This window comes from Schistocerca serialis, chromosome 10 (genome assembly GCF_023864345.2).
Source record: "Schistocerca serialis cubense isolate TAMUIC-IGC-003099 chromosome 10, iqSchSeri2.2, whole genome shotgun sequence".
NCBI lineage: Eukaryota > Metazoa > Arthropoda > Insecta > Orthoptera > Acrididae > Schistocerca > Schistocerca serialis.
The window spans coordinates 59,997,703-60,014,974 of record NC_064647.1 but is presented as its reverse complement, the minus strand read 5'-3'; the positions used below and the strand labels follow the sequence as shown (position 1 = coordinate 60,014,974).

The following is a 17,272-nucleotide window of genomic DNA, read 5'->3' as shown; positions in this document are numbered from 1 at the left end:
GTCTATGGCTGACAAAACTCTGTGGGACTCCTGTTATTATTTCTCCTCATGCAGATAATGATACATCTTTATTTGCATTACTTGCACAGCCAAGGGTAGCATTCTGCAGTATTTTTCTTAAATGTGACCTGAACTATGCATGTAAAGCACTATGTATTCCATAAAAGCTTAATTCTCTAACAGAATTTTATGACTGATGCAATCAAATGCCTTCAGTAAATCACAGGATGACCTACCTGGTGCATTTTATCATTTAAAGATTTTTGCTATGTGCTCAGTAAATGTATAAATAATTGTCTCAGAAAGTGAACCTTTTGAAATTCAAATTGTGGATGATTAAGTATACTATTACTACACGGGCAGGTGACAGTCCTCAAGTGCATTACCTTCTCAAAAATTTTAGAAAATGATACAAGCAGTAGTTGACACCTGTGAAGGCACACTTCTTAGAGAAAAGTTGTTATTTTAATCTGTCTGTGCAACACCATCAATTAAATAATGAAGAGCATTAGATATTATAGGACCACAAATTTTTAATCTTCTTTATTCTTTATTCATGACAGAGGTACACTAAAATGAACACACATACGAGACATACAAAGAAAACTGTACAGTATTCACCCAGAATTGGGTAACTTTGATGGCATTGGGTGCAGCAGACGTTAAGTCCTTCATGCTCCAGCTGGTTTTTCATGAATTACACTTGAAGAGATGCTGGGTTGTCTGCAATTCACCGCATTTGCACAGTGTTGTGTTGGCAGTTGGAAATTCCATTTAAGGAGATTTCTCTTCTGAACTATGTGAACCAATTTTCTTATTTATTTTTTAAAAAGTGATTTATTAGAAGTATCTGCTAAAAATGAACTGCCTTTTACAGTGCACCCATCACCTTTAACAAGAATAACACAATTTTCTATGGTTTCTTTTGCTGTTTCCATTTTAACAGTATTCAATACAGATTAGATTTTATTGTATGATCTGTCTACTTCAGGCAAGATTGACAAACTGCTGGATTTTTTTAATGAATTTTCTTTACACATTATGGTACTGTTTATAACATGAAAGTAATTCTGGTTCATTAATTGTTCTAGCTAGTCCTTGATATATGTAATTATCCATGATTTGTATAATGACTTCCCAGTTTCACATTTAGTAACATTTTTAGGAAAATTGGTTGTAAAAATGGATACAAACTCATTAAGAAATGGGCTGAATTTAGAGCCAGCAGTAGGTTTACTCTAAACTTCATCTTAGTTTGGAATTTTTAGCTTTCTTTAAAATCTTCAGTTGTTTTGTCATTTATCAGTGTTATTGTTATCTTAAAGTGTTTGTGAACTACAAATAGAGCAGTGTTATATAAGGTAACTACACTCTGATTAAATCTACATTTTGATTGACATGTGGTGGCCATAGCTGCTGGTTCATACAAAACATGCTGCATGATTTGATCAATAGTTGCACATGTAAAAACACACAAAAAAAAGACTGTTGACAGTCCCTTTGTAAGTAGTGGCGACCACTACTTCTGTAGTGAAGGCAATGCATTATAATACCGCAGACACACTTTATAGGCAGTTAACAGCAATAAGGCGAGTGTTCACTCACATAGATAGAGCAAAGTAACAAATTATCTGAATAAATGACAAAAATTGGAAGGAATGAACTCACTGAATTTGTGATAACACATTATACTACTAAGGGGTGCATGCCACTTACATCTGAATCTTCTTTGTCATCATCTGTGTGGTTACTAGATCTGCTGTCTGTTTAATGAATCAACATGTCTCTCAGTGTCATTTTCCAGCACACATTCATTCTCCCACACATTTATTATTACTTCCTTCATGTATTTTACAACATTATGCCTGTCTGACAAGGAAGTTTGGTTTATTGCATCCTTTGACTATATTTCCACTTGTGTTAACATACATTTTTTGTTGTTCCTTGCCACGTAACTCTTTAGTCCAAATGAGTTCAATGTAATTCAAGTGGAAACAGCAAGGTGCCAGTCTGAGGAACCTACAGTCACAATTTTTTTTGTGTTTGCTAACATACAGAAGTAAATGTGATTTATTCTGAGACACAAGATTCAGTTACTCATTCTTTCTACAGTCACAACCCCCCCCCCCCTCCCCTTGTGTGTGTTTCTGGAGGTGTAGGTGCCTGATCAAGGATAGTTGAATGATATGAGGCGCTGTTCATAACTATTACTGAAGGCACACTCAGTTTTTGGAAAAGTTGGTCATTAAAGCCAGCTTAAATGTCCCCATTCATTTCTTCATAGTAAGCACCAGTTTTATAAACAACATATGGTGTGAGACGTGAGTTTCTTGTGGCATATACAGTATTCAGATAACTTAAGGGAATGCAGCAGGGTGACATAATTGTCAATCACTGATATTTCAACAGATGCACACACTGTAATTTTCAAGGTGAAACTGCAGCAATTAAGTGCTATGCAAGTGAATTTAATACCTCAATTTACAGAGCAATTCTTGGAAGATAAAAAACACACACACACACACACACACACACACACACACACACACACACACACACACACACACACACACACACACACACACACACACGCACACACACACGTCAGAAGTATTAATAGTGCAAATTAAGACCCATTTGGCAAGGTGGCATAAACTCTGTCCCTTCGTTTTCTGACAACGAAGAGAGCAGGATTCCACACAGAATTTAAACAAAAGCCTCTGTCTCTAGATATAAGGTTACTTGCCAATTTACTTTCACCTGCTTCCTTAATAACATTATCCCAATGGCTGGAATGCCAAAATCTCCATGTTGTTATATTCCGTAGGGTGATCGTTGCCAAGACAGTGTTCTGCAGTAGCAGATTTGCTCAGCTGTTGTACAAACATCTGCAACACATGTGCTCAGCCCACTGGTCCTCCACTATCCTGATAGTCTGACTAATATACGCTATATGATCAAAAGTATACGGACACCCAAGAACGTAAGTTTTTCATACTAGGTGCAGTGAGCTGCCACCTACTGCCAGGTACTCCATATCAGCGACCTCAGTAGTCTTTAGACATTGTGAGAGAGCAGAATGAGGCACTCTGCAGAACTCGTGGACTTCGAATGTTGTCAGGTGATTGGGTGTCACTTGTCATATGTCTGTATGTGAGATTTCCACACTCCTAAACATCCCTAGGTCCACTGTTTCTGATGTGATAGTGAAGTGGAAACATGAAGGAACACATACAGCACAAAAGTGTACAGGCCGTCCTCATCTGTTGATTGACAGAGATTACTGACAGTTGAAGAGGGTTGTAATGTATAATAGGCAGACATCTACCCAGACCATCACACAGGAACCCCAAACTGCATCAGAACCCACTGCAAGTACTATTATGGTTAGGTGGTGATGAAAAAAACTTGGATTTCATGGTCGAGGGGCTGCTCATAAGCCACACATCATGGCGGTAAATGCCAAATGCTTGGACTATTGAACAATGCAAAAAGATTGTGTGGAGTGATGAATCATGTTACACAATGTGGCGATCGATGGCAGGGTGTGGGTATGGCGAATGCCTGGTGAACACCTGCCAGCATATGTAATGCCAACAGTAAAATTTGGAGGTGGTGGTGTTATGGTGTGGTCATGTTTTTCATGGAGGGGGCTCGCACCCCTTGTTGTTTTGCATGGCACTTTCACAGCACAGGCCTACATTGATGTTTTAAGCACCGCACAGTCTGTGGTGAAGTGGTTACACGACAATAACATCCCTGTAATGGACTGGCCTGTACAGTCCTGACCTGAATCCTATAGAACACCTTTGGGATGTTTTGGAATGCTGACTTCATGCCTGGCCTCACAGACCAACATCGATATTTCTCCTCAGTGCAGCACTCCATGAAGAATGTGCTGCCATTCCCCTAGAAACCTTCCAGCACCTGATTGAACGTACGCCTGCAAGAGTGAAGCTGTCATCAAGGCTAAGGGTGGGCCAAAGCAGTATTGAATTCTAGCATTACCGATGGAGGGCGTTATGAATTTGTAAGTGATTTTCAGCCAGGTGTCTGGATACTTCTGATCACATAGTGTATGACATGCCACAAATGCAAGCAGTATGTAACTCAGCTGACTAATGCTCAGGTTCTGAAATGACTTGGGCTCTATGAATAATGTAAAAAGAAGCACTTCACACTGACTTGGATGGTGAAAACTGTCAGCATGTAGATACAAGACAGTGTGAGTAGGCTTCCTAGAAACAGTAACATCAACCTCCCTCCTGCCCGAAACATGAAGGAAGGGAAGGCAACCATCCTTTTCCAGCTCCATCATGCAACGAATATTTGAGTGAGTTGAATTCACGCATTCTAAAAAGGCATTCAAATTTTCACTGCAATGAGGCCAAACAGCAAAGGTATTATCTGCATATCAGAAAAATCATACAAGTTTCAAAACTGCTTTCTCTAAGCCATGTCCCTCGAAGTCTTCCATTTGGAAATTGGCAAAGATAAGAGACAACGGGCTTTGTATCGCAACTCCATCTGTCTGCTCATAGTACTGGTCATTGAAAACACGTAAGTGGAAGCCAACACATCTCAAAATAGGTTTGTTAATTCAACACCAAACCTAACCTCAGTTAACTGTAACAAATCTGACAGAGGAATGCGAGTGAAGAGAGAGACCACATCATAATTTAGTAGAGTATATGAGTCATTTCAACACATTCCCTCTAACTGATGTAAGAAATCTCCTGAGTTCTTAATCTAATGCTCACACTGACTTACTAGGGGCTCAACAGAGTGGCAAGGTGCTTTGTTATACGATATATCAGTGCACCAATGTTACTCACAATTGGCATAAGAGGAACCCTGTCCTTGTGGACCTTCAGAAGACCATGTTTTTTCAGGAAGCTGTTAGTCTTTCTCTCCACATTTTTTATGGGGGTCAAGACCAATCCTGCAGTATGCTGAATCACGGTCAAAACTGCATCTTTTGAACATAGTCATGCTTGTCCAAAACAACTGTAGCATTTCTTTTGTCTGCAGGTAAAATAACGATCTCTGGATCAACTCTTAAGTGAATGCAAAGCAATCCTCTCAGCTGCTGTTAATATTATTCCTGGGTGCATGTGTCCAAGTCAACAAACAACATGCCTTCTTCTGAACTTGCTGTGCTGTCTCGGGAAGTAGTTTGTCAGCCTGTTCAACAGAACTAATGAAATCAACCACGGGCAAACACTTTGGTTTCAGAGAAAAATTTAAACCTTTCCTTAGCACAGATAAAGCTGCATAATCTAAATCTTTCTCCATGAGATTTATCACAGAATTTCAGGGTATACCATTAGATTCTGAGCCATGGAAACATTCAAACTTCATTAAATGCTAGGCATTTACAGAACGAAATTCCCAGTCAAATTGTGACCATGAAGGACCATTCAGCCAGTCCCAAGGAAAAGTCGAAATTTTTTAGCCAACATTAACGCTTTCCAGTCAAGTTTTTCTACTCACTGCATCCTCCCCAGCTCTTATTTATTTCATGTGAGTGAGGATGTAAGGTGTTACGGGTAATTACGCTATTGTTTTTAAACATAAAATGCAATATTAGGTCACTTGAAAACTTTATTTCCTTCTACACTAGTTTTTGAAACTGTTAGTGGTTTTTTGTTGTTGTTTATATAAATATTTTTTCTATACGGTACTTCTTAAAACTCTCCTGGGTGAATTCCAGACTTCCTCTTGCATGTTTCACAGTGCAAAATTGTCTGTCTTCTTCCTCCTTTCTTCTTGTATTTATGCCAAACTATGCAATCCTTTGTTAATTATTTCATTTGCTGTATAAAATGCATTTTCCCATTTGGTTTCTCCTTGGTGTCAGATGAGAATGCTCTTTATCTTTTCTTTGAATATTTTTTTTTTTTTCTCCCAGCTGGTCAGCTAGCTGTCTAATTAGATTTCCTCTGTAGAAAAGATGCATCTGCAGTTGTTCTCCACATTTGTTTTTGTCTATTGAATAAAGAATATAACTGTTCACTACAGAAACTTGTCAGCCAGAAGAATATTTTTTCCACCACTTGTATGATCATCTTGTAAAGATCAGCCCTGTCTACACCTCCCATAAACTTCATGTATTCCAAAACAACAGTGGGTTTCAGGAACTGCACAGGCCTTTTATTCCTGTAACCAGTGATCTGTTGGAGTTGAGGAGCAAAGAATATACTCAGAATAGTCACTAACCTCTTGTCGTGGGATGAAAGACAGATAATTTTTCTCTCACTTTGATAGGCACATTACTCATATTTAGCAAGTTTTGACTTCTTCAAATTGCATGGAAAAATCCTTCCTGGAAAGCATAATTGTTCCTGTTACGTGAAATTTCATTTTGTGCAGTTCCTGAGCAAGCTGAGGGCTTGTGCAGAACTTGTCAGTAAACAAGTGATAATCTGAACCACATGCTCGTGCAGGATTGCTGTGCCAAATGAAACACTATTCAGGTTGCAAAAGGTAAATCAGTATTAATTAGACTTTCTGTAGTTGGCTTTCCATAATATGGAATGTAAAAGAAAACCAACTATTTCCAGAATCACACAGATAGAAAAATCATAAGCCCCATTTTGTTGGCTTCTTTGGATTGTAGAACTTGAATTGAACTATTCCTTTGCATTCTACTGTGCTCGCATCTATAGCCACATTTCTTTTTAGTGCATAAAGTTCTTTGCATTTACTGTCAGTATACTCATTAACATTTTAAAAAACATCCTTAAAAAATGAAGTTCAGATTCAAGGCCATGTTCTTTATTACACCAAGAAAAATCTTCAGTTCTTCTAATAAAACCTGCCTGCACAAGTGCCATGTTACATATTTTGTAAGTGGAGTGATTTTCTGTATCTTTTCTTTGTCATACATATTTGTAGCATTCACAGTTTTAGTAGTAAGATTGTCAGTGAAGAAGAGTTGGATATATTCACGTTCGAATTTTGGTCGAACACCATGAGGAATCACGAAACCATGTTGCATGACAGACAAAGGAAACTTCATAGGATCTCAGTCACCATCACAATAAACTTTCCAGGTATTTGCTACATGTTGTGCCTCTTCATCAGTTTCCATTCCATCAGTATATTTTGAGTCACAAGAGCTTATATCACTGTGAATTGCAGAAGTTTGTTCCCAGTCACTTTTATCACTAAATTCTCCATTGTTTTCACTGTTTTTGAGAAGCCATCTGGCAATATCGCCATAATTTACACATTTTTTAGTGGTCATTACCACCTAGAAACATATGAATGCAACATGCTTTGAGTTGTCAGATCTTTTTACTAAGTGCTGTATTCACCTAACAAATTCCAGCATTGGAGTGGACAGAAACCATAATAATGGAAATGTGTCGGACATCATCTGACATCAGAGCTGTAGCAGAAAATCGTAATGTTGGACATAGTCCAACTGTGGACCAGAAAGTGTTAACTGAAGCGGAAAAAATTTCTTGGAAACGAATTCCACGTGGCTGGCTTGAATAAATACTAACCATTACTTCTCTGTACATCTTCAAAATTTAATCTATAAAAATCAAAACTAACTTGACAATTTTCATTTCAACCACATTTACAGTACTCATCACAGACACAGTTTCAAACTTCCCTCTCATATTTTAAAATTTTATGCTCAAACACAATTGTACATGGGATTAAAAATTTACAATAAATTAAATAACACTCATCTGTTAAACATGGGGTTTGATCCACTAAAAAGATTGTTATTTAATACACTAGTGGAAAAATATTATTATACAATTGAAGAATTCATGCAGGACAGTTTGGCCGTTTCAAAATTGCAAGCGCAAAATGACCACAAGTGTTATATATGTTCTTGTTAAATTGTTCATGTGTAAAAATGCAGAAATGCCTGCTGAAATATGTTAATTATTACAACCTTTTTTTAAAAAGTAATTTGAAGTATCTCCAGTACAAAAATCTTTGATTTGTAACTGCACATTATGGGACGAATAAACTACATTTTACATTCATACATTCTACTCAGAGTGAAGGCATATCACGCTGTTGATTGTTATCTGTCTGCCTGGTAGTGATGTCTGCCTTGGTGCTGTTTGAGAGGAATGGGTTCTGTGCCACCACCAGGTTTCACCCACTCCCTTCTTCTATCACCATACAGCAAAAACATGTCTCTGGTCTGTACATGACCTCATTACAGTCATCTGTATTCGATAAATACTCTTGACTCTCACACTCTGCAAGGAAAAGGACTATTGTGTGTGGATGATAAAAACCTTTGACCATTTAACTTCGACCTTGAGGCCTCCTGAGTACCTTTACGAGATCTGATTAACAATCAATGAGGCTGAATTTTATTTCAGTGTTTACATGATCTTTTTTCAAAGTGTTCCCTTCTTACTTGAATGCACTTTTTACAGCGTCTCTGGCAGTCATCAAACATGTACTGCAGGCCATTCTTTGTCAGGTCCTTGAGGATTGCCTCACTTCTCTTGAGTGCTGCTTCAGAGTTCCAAACCGAGTGCCCCTAGCTTTTTCTTTAATGATGAAAATAAGAAAAGAAACCACAGGATCCTAGATGGGGCTATAAGGTGGATGCAGTACACAGGTAATGCTAAACTGAGCCAGAAACTGCATAACTTGATTTGTGTTGAGAGGCCACATATTGTCTTGATGAAGTTGCCACACAATCCATGAAAGTTCTGGTCGTTTCCCTGCTTTGCACTTCCTCAGTTTAGCCAATACTGAAACGTAATATGCTACAGTAACAGCAGTGTGAGAGGAACTGTCTGCTGGTAAATGATTCCATAACAATCACAAAAATGTGATCATCACTTTCTCTGTAGATGAAATAAGATCCTTCTTTTCTGGTGTTGGGAGAATCTGGTGATTTCCACACTGTGCTGGCTCATTTTTCTTCAGAATCATACTGATGCAACCACAACTCATCATGTGTGATAATCGATTGTAGAAACTTATCCCCTCCATCAGCAGAGATATAAAACACCTCATGACTTGTCTTCATTTGCACAGCCTTTTGTTTGGGAGTCAACAGAAGTGGCACCCAATGAGCAGATACATGGAGATGATTGGCAGAATAGTAAAGACACTGTGGTATAAAATTCTCAACATTTCATGACATTACATAATGTTATGTGCTGATCCTCACAGACAATCACAGCAGCTGTGTTGCTGTTGACTTCAGTCATCACAGAAGCCAAAACACCAGGCTCAGCTTTCTTAACACAGACCAGTCTGCCTTCTTTGAAGCTGTAGAGCACTTACACTGTTGCACAAGGTAGTGCATCTTCGCTGTGCACTTGCTGCAGCTTTTTGTAAGTTTCAGTGGCTATATGGTTTAAATGAGCAAAGAATTATATTATGCTGTACTGCTCCTCTCACATCATCTCCATTTTTTGGTTTGTGGAATGCAAAGAGTGTCTACAAAATAGATCAGTACTACCAACATACTGATACGAGAGTCATTTATCAGCGCTATACATAAAAACCTGTTCTTTTCAGATATTCATGGTACAGACAGGAAACTATCATGAAGCTACAGGAAAAAAATCAGTCTCTGTCTTTGCTGATCAGCCCTCATAACTCCTAGTCTTTTTATATTTATATTATTGAGTTTCATGCTACATTATAGTTACAAGAAAATAACCATTACTGATTGAGCTGGCCAAAACAATAAACATGCTTCATGTCATCCACTTTAACATTCTAATAGTCAAGCCTGGTGGTCAATCAGTAAAGAAAACTGAAAGGTTTTGGGATTGAATCCCTGTTGGCCCATGGAATATTTATATTTGACTTTAATTTAGCTGTTATTGCTTAATGATGTAAAGATTAACCAGGAATGACACAAAGTGTGTATTCCATATTGATCTCATGGTCCTCATTCTGAGATATGGAGTGGGTTAGAGACACACAAGTCACTGAAGTGGATATTCCAACTGAAAGACTTGCACCAGACTGTAGAGTCACACAGAGTTATTATTAATATAATTTTTATTAAGTATTTCCACAATAGAGTTCACTGAAATTTTGTAATGTTTCATCATTTTGCCAGAATAGAAATATAGATGATAATGTAACATTTGCAGTCAGTTTGACATACTTGTTTCAGATTCTTGGGAGATCCCAGTTCTTCTTATTCATTACAGATGTGATACATCAGATTCACCAAAACTATCTCAGTGAGAATGTTTCCAGCGTAGAGACGGATGACGAAGACAGTGACTGGCTACATGTATCACAGGTTAGTATCATCATGTCCTCTATTTTCCTGTTAAGCAGATTATAGAGCAAGAAATAATATAGTGGGAAAAAGAAAAGTTATCATTCCTTACTTACTGTTCTCCTTCTTTAAGTCCGCATTTGCTTTTCTATTTTTCCTTTCTCATTATAATATGAGCTGACTTCCTGAGACATCTGAAGAGTCTCCATGCCAACACAAAATTTACTGTGGCAGTAGATAAGGACCGAGAGCTACCCTTTCTTGGTGCGCTGGTTATGAGAGGAATAGTTTGAACTTGAAACACAGTGCATATCAAAACCCAACACATATGAACTGATGCCTGCAAAAACTGATAAATCATCATGTGAACCAGAAAAGAGGAATGATTAATATGTTGTAAATGTTCAAAGGAAGAATATGTGAGCTGCAGTGCCCCGGGCACGAGATTCAACACTTGCAATGCATTCCAAAGAGGAATGATGGATATTCCACCAGATGCATAAAAAGTGCCACGAAACGCAATACATGGCAGAGTTACACACAGGAAGAAGAAATGTTGGGTACTGCTTTTCCGCCGTACATTCCCAGGGTGATGAATAAAATTAGCTGTATATGGCACAAACACAGTATAAAGACTATTTACAAACCAGTGAAGATCAAAGAGTGTCTCAGAATGGCAAATTGCATAAGGGACCCAGTTGCAATGTTGGGAATAAACCACATACTGTGTGCATGTGAAGCAGTCTACATTGGGAGTATTGGATGAACTGTCAATACCATGATCACTGAACATAAATGGTATTACAGGTTGAGACAGATGGAGAAATCTGCTGTGGCAGAGCCCAAATTGTGAGAGACTGACCACATAATAAAATTTGCTGACATGGAAAAACCCATAATGATTTATTACAATGGCTGCATAAAAACAAACATGTTGTCAAATACTTCTTTATTTCTAGAAACTCAACAGTTTTGTTGATGTATACTTTTTTCATTTTACAAAATGGCATTTGATATGTCTCTTGTCAGATTGTAATTTATTTTCAGTGTAGGAAAACATAAGACTGCTACGTACCACAAAGATGACATGTTAAAGTTGCAGACAGGCACAATTAAAAGACACATATAAGCTTTTGGCCACACACTTTATTAGAAAGAAACACACACCATTCTTTCACATAAGCTAGCACACCTCACAAACATGATTGTCAACTCCAGCAGCTCAGGCCAGAATGCATGTTTATGTTAAGTAGCAATCTATCTTTTCCTACATTGTTGATATTCCTACCTGGAGTTTCCATTGTTTGTAATTTGTTGTCATGTGACCAGTAGTTTCAAAGTTGATATTTTCAGATTTTTTTTGAGAGTTATGTTTTACTGCTTTAGAAAATTGTTGCCCGGAAACAGCTCTTCAAATCCTATAAATATGAAGGTAATCAGAGAGGATTGTTCCATAAGGTATCCTTGTTAGATGCATTTCAGAATGTAACTTACAAGATAATCCAACACTTATGTGGGAATTTTTGATAGCTTATTTGCCAAGACATGGAAATTTTCTCATATGATGGACTTAGTGATTATACATTGTCTTCTGTAATGAGTGCTGGTTCTCGTGATGATACCAGAGAAGGAAAGTTGCTACTCACCATATAGCGGAGATGCTGAGTCGCGATAGGCACAATAAAAAGATTCACGCACTCAAATGCAACTTGCACACACGTCTGCAGTCTCAGAGAGCTGAGTGTGTGTGTGTGTGTGTGTGTGTGTGTGTGTGTGTGTGTGTGTGTGTGTGTGTGGGGCCTTCTCTGGTATTGTTACATTCCATCCTGGATTTTACATTGTTTGGTTCTCATGATGAGACATATTCACAAAAGTACTGTCCTTTTACTTACAAAACTCTTGTGAATGCTCTGCACATTAAATTCCTGTCAGTAATATGTTAATGCCACCAAGCAGTTCTCACAACGTACCACTCATCTTTTAGTATTTTTAATGAATGCCCTATATTGCCTAGAGTGTTTTATAAATAGTTTCGTATGCAGCAGGTACACCAACAGTCTTTACTGGTTACTCAAGGACTGTCAAGAATCCTTTTTTTGTTGTTGTTTTTGTTTTTTGAGCTTTTCCATGTGTCAATGTATCTTGCACCAATCCTTTGCTGCTAGGTTGTTATCTTTCCCATTTTGTGTAGTAACACAATGTGAAACCAAGACCAGTGGTATTTCCTGATCTGTAATGTGTATTCTAGACACACCTCCATAGCCGGTGTTGTCTGTTTAGTGGCACTTGACTTGGAGGAAAGATTGTCTGAACCTCACTGCCAGTTTTTAACTAGCAAGGTGGTGATGTAAGGTTTCTGATTGCCAGTCTTTGTACCAATATCCTGCATTAAATTCCAAACATCTCCATATGTTTCATCAAGTGGGGGCATGTGACAATGTTGATGGTGATCCATCAATCAGATGGGGACTTTAAGCTCAGTGGCCCTTCCAGTACCATTCAAGAGGATTAGGCTGTATGCTGGCACAGAGTTTCACCCTCTCCCTTCCCATCATTTGTAAAAACAAAGACGCAATGTTGCAATATACAAGATCTCAACACAGTCATCCACATGACACAGATGCACACCTGACACTTTATAACAAGTCAATGGAAGGAAAAGTCAAAACACCTCCACTAGGACCCTGTCAAGAGCAGCGGTGCAGGATTTGTGCATCAGCTCCCCTACACTCACTCCATGATTATGGCATTACTTTGATTTCTGAATGTGTATCCTGTATTAGCTGACTTTTCTCGCCTTGTTACTTTGACTTGGAATTTCAGTTATCGTAATACAGTGTGAATTTTCATTATAGCCTTTTCTGTCTTTTACAGAACCCAAACTGTGTAATGATAACAGCAGCAGAATCACTGGAAGCAGTAATCTGATCCATATAGTCTAAGCTGATCTTGCATTTTAATATTATCTATCATTTGAAAATTGTAACAGCCCCTTTCTTAGCTGCTGAAACACACCTGTGCCACTGTCCATACTTTTATAATGCAGTTTATTTCTTTAACATAATTGTACAACTGTCAGTACAGGAACCATTAATTAGTAGGCCTAGATCACCTCTCTGCAATTCTATATCAATGAATTTGTTGTGCTGTTCAAGTATCTTCGAAAGCAATCAATTTTTGAAAATATAACTGGAGAGAGAAAAAAACTACCCACCATGGCAGGAGAACACACATATGTAAAGGTTATGAAAATCTGCAAGCTTTTGGAGTGAGTGACTTCTTCTTTTGGCAGAAGGGATGAAGGTGAAGGAAGAGGGAGGTGAAGAAATTGGAGAGGTGATGTTTATAAAATGGGGAAAGCTTGGGAATGTCACCCAGAACCCTTGGTCTGGGGAGACTTCCCAGACAGGATGAGAAGAAAAGATTGATTGTTGGGGACTACATCAGACAAGATTCAAACACCTGTGAGCTTAAAGGTGGAAGATAGGGTAATAAGTGCGACAGAAATTACCAGTACTGACAAAACAACATGCAAGAGTTAATAAGAGCATAAAGCTAAGTGCAGTGTATGTAGCAGAGGCAGGAAGAGGGGAGCAGGTATAGAATATGAAATGCTGACACCAAAGAAATTAAAGTAAATTAAGGTCAGGTGGGTGGTGAGAACCAAGGACATGTTGTAATGCCAATTCTCACAATCGGGATTCTGAGAAGCTAGTGGCTGGGCGGGCGAAGAATCCAGATAGCACATGTGGTGAAACAAGCTCTGAGGTCATGCCATAGACCATACCCTACAACAAGATATTGTGTGTTGCTAGTTGGTATACACTCTCTGTCTGTGTCAATTCATCCTGACTGATATCTTGTTACGCATGAGTTCTTCTGCTGCCACTTGGTAAGTTGAGTTTTTATCTGTCCAGTTACATTATGTTTAAGTATCTTGTGTTTCACGTAATTCAAACACTCACTTCACAGTACATTTTTCTCTTCTTAATGGCCTATGTTGTGTACAACAAAATACATTATCAACTGAACGGAGATTTGTATAATAACAATACAAGACACAATTAAAAATTTTCATTACAGCATGATGTATCTTTTGGAAAATCCGACAGATGCTTGCACTTATCTCAATGACCATAGCAGTCTCCCACATCGCATTTAGTACATTTAAAATCACTCGCCAGATTCAGAGGTGAATTCAATAATTACTCCTCCGACAATATTACTAGACTGGGAAAGATGTATTACAAAATATGTATACAATAGTATTTTGCTCTATGAATTAAGCACTATTTTAGTAAACACTTATTTTGCTCTAGGAATTAAGCACTATTTTAATAAACACTATAATTAGCAAATTTTTTATCCTTGTTTTTTTTCCAAATTTATTTACTCTTCATGGCATTTTTGAAAAGAGTTTTCTGTGGCTCTTTGTATTTTTTTGTTAGGCTTACATTTTTCTAAAGGAGATAGTATAGTACACTGCCAGAAAAAAATTAGCACACCTGTAAGACGGCATTGGTGTCGATCCAATGGTCGCATATGCCACCTGGGTGATGGTAGATATACTGAGAATGGTTTGAAAGTCGTCTGCCAGCACAGTGGCATAGCTACCAGTCTGCCATCTGTGTCTGTCCTTTATTAGTTAATGCTCACAGCCAAAAGGCTCAGTGTGGTGCAAACATGTGAGGCAAGAAGGCAACTGCCATGGAGATGCACTCATGCTTCCTACAGACAACTGAGCGAGTTTGAAAGGGGTCAAATTGTTGCCATTTCAAGTGCTGAGATGATCCTTTCAGAGAATTTCCACCTAAGTTGGATATGCTGTGTCAGTTGAGCAATGGTGCTGGTATCAGGGACACAGGAACATTCTCACACCGATAGATGACATTCTGGACATCTAGGAAGCACACACGCCTGTCAGAATCATCAAATTGTAAGGGCGCCAGTGGCAGATCGTACAGCTACCACAGCACTGATAAGAGAGCTTGTGAGCCCAGACGTGGCAAAATGAACTGTTGCGAAATGATTATTAGCAGTGGACCTATGGGCAGTCACACCTTAGAGCATCTTCCTCTCTTGCTGCATCATTGACGTGCACGGTTCAACTGGTACCGTTGAGTATCGCTTGGAATGGTGCGCCGTGGTCTTCAGGTATGAAAGCTGACCCCTGCCTGCACAAAAATGAAGGTCTTTTGCATGTACAACATAGACCTGTTGAGCACTATCGGGTACAGTGCATTCATCCGAGACACATGGCTCGACCCCAGACCTTACGGTCTGGCTTGTGATCAGCTAACACTCTTTCACCTTTGGTGTTTCTGGAGGGGATGTTAACCAGTGCTTGGTATGTACAGACCTGTTCTTTTGCCATTCTTGCAGCAGGAAGGTAATGTGTTGTTGCAACAGGATAATGTTCTCCTACATACTGCCTATGAAACTCAACATTCTCTGTAGGATGTGCAGCAACTTGCCTGGCCAGCACAATCTCTGGACTTATCTCCAATTGAGAACGTGTGGGATATGAGGGGATGAGAAGTGACTCATGCAATTCGTCAACCAACAACTCTTATAGAATTACATGAATATATCGAGCATCCGTGGCATAACATATCCCAGGACAGTATTTGCCATCTATACGACTGGCTGGGTGCCAGAGTCAGCACCTGCATTGCCGCCCACGGAGACTACACCATGCACTAATATGGGTGTTTCAGCATAGGTTGATACCAAGTACCTCAAAACCTCTTGTGCTATAAATCTGTAATCATTTCATGTACTCCTTATGCACTGTTGAAACAACAAATCTTGAGTGGATTGGAAACCTCTAAAAAGGTGTACTAATATTTTTCCAGCAATGTAATTTCTTCCTATGCCCTCACAGCAAGAACTATTCATCAGTGAGCATCTTTCGGTTTGACACTATGTAGGAAATTTTGTTCAGGTCATAGACACTGCCATTCTCTCCTCCACATAGTGATATTTTTTTCATAATTTACGCTGTAAAGGTGCTTTTACATGGGCCATACTTATGGCAATGTATGGCTGTGATCATGTTGCCGTCAACATTGCTGCAGTGTGTCTACAATAAATGGGAATACTGCTGATGGATCAAACTGCTGTAGTTAGTTGCTGAAGTGTTGTCAGGGTATTGTCCACCAAGTGTGGAGAATATTTTGTATTGCAGGGAAATTTTTATCACTGTCCTTGCTTGTAAATGTTTCCCTCTCACTTGGCCGTGCTTCCTGTTTCCCATGCTGATGGTGTGGCAGTGGCAAGTCAAGTAATTGAGTGGTAAAACAGTATTTCACTTCAATTCAAAAGTGGCATATGTAGAGGCACCCCATTTGCCGTCAACAGAAGTGTAGAAATGAGCAAAAGAGGCAACCATGAGTTCCATTAATGTGATGTTTACATCTACAACCAGAGCTATGGAACACAGAAGGTAATATATACAAAGATATAAATCCAAAAAAAGATCATTCTTGCTGCCACTTTTGTAGGAGAAGATCTGCAGTAGCTTGTCATAATTTCATTCTATATAGATTCTAAAGACTTATCAATTTCCTTGAAGCTTCATATGAGTTTCTGTTCATGGTCAGGAATTTGCCAACTTTCTTTCTTTTTTTTATTACAGTCTTTGTATACATTCCCTTTATGTCCCATAACACTGCTTGTAGATGTACCACATTTATGAAATTCACAGTTCTATGGCTGTACTGTGACACACAATAAAATTTTAACATAAACTTTTTATTGATGTTTCAAACAATTTTAATGAATTTTTTGAGTCTTTCCACCAAAGGGTTGCAAGCACCTGATACAGAAGTATGCCTGTCTTTCAGACAGGTTCATTAAACTCCCGTGCGAATCACTATTACCCAAAACTGAAGGGAGACCACCAGTTTGGTTGTAACTGCAATACATTTTTTAATATTCATGTTGGCCTTAACCAGTCCTCAGACAGATTACTTTTAAACAATATATTAAAAAGTCATGTTTCAGCATTCTGGGAATTGTATGTATACAGTGTCA

At 38.5% G+C, this 17,272-nt stretch overlaps 1 protein-coding gene across 1 annotated transcript in view; it reads left to right on the top strand.

Moving 5' to 3' along the window:
- LOC126425248 (uncharacterized) overlaps positions 1-17,272 on the top strand; it is a 230,549-nt gene that overhangs the window by 108,581 nt on the left and 104,696 nt on the right. Inside the window, exon 3 of the mRNA XM_050088219.1 lies at positions 10,127-10,258. Coding sequence (XP_049944176.1) covers positions 10,127-10,258 — 132 coding nt within the window. The remainder of the gene's footprint in view (positions 1-10,126; positions 10,259-17,272) is intronic.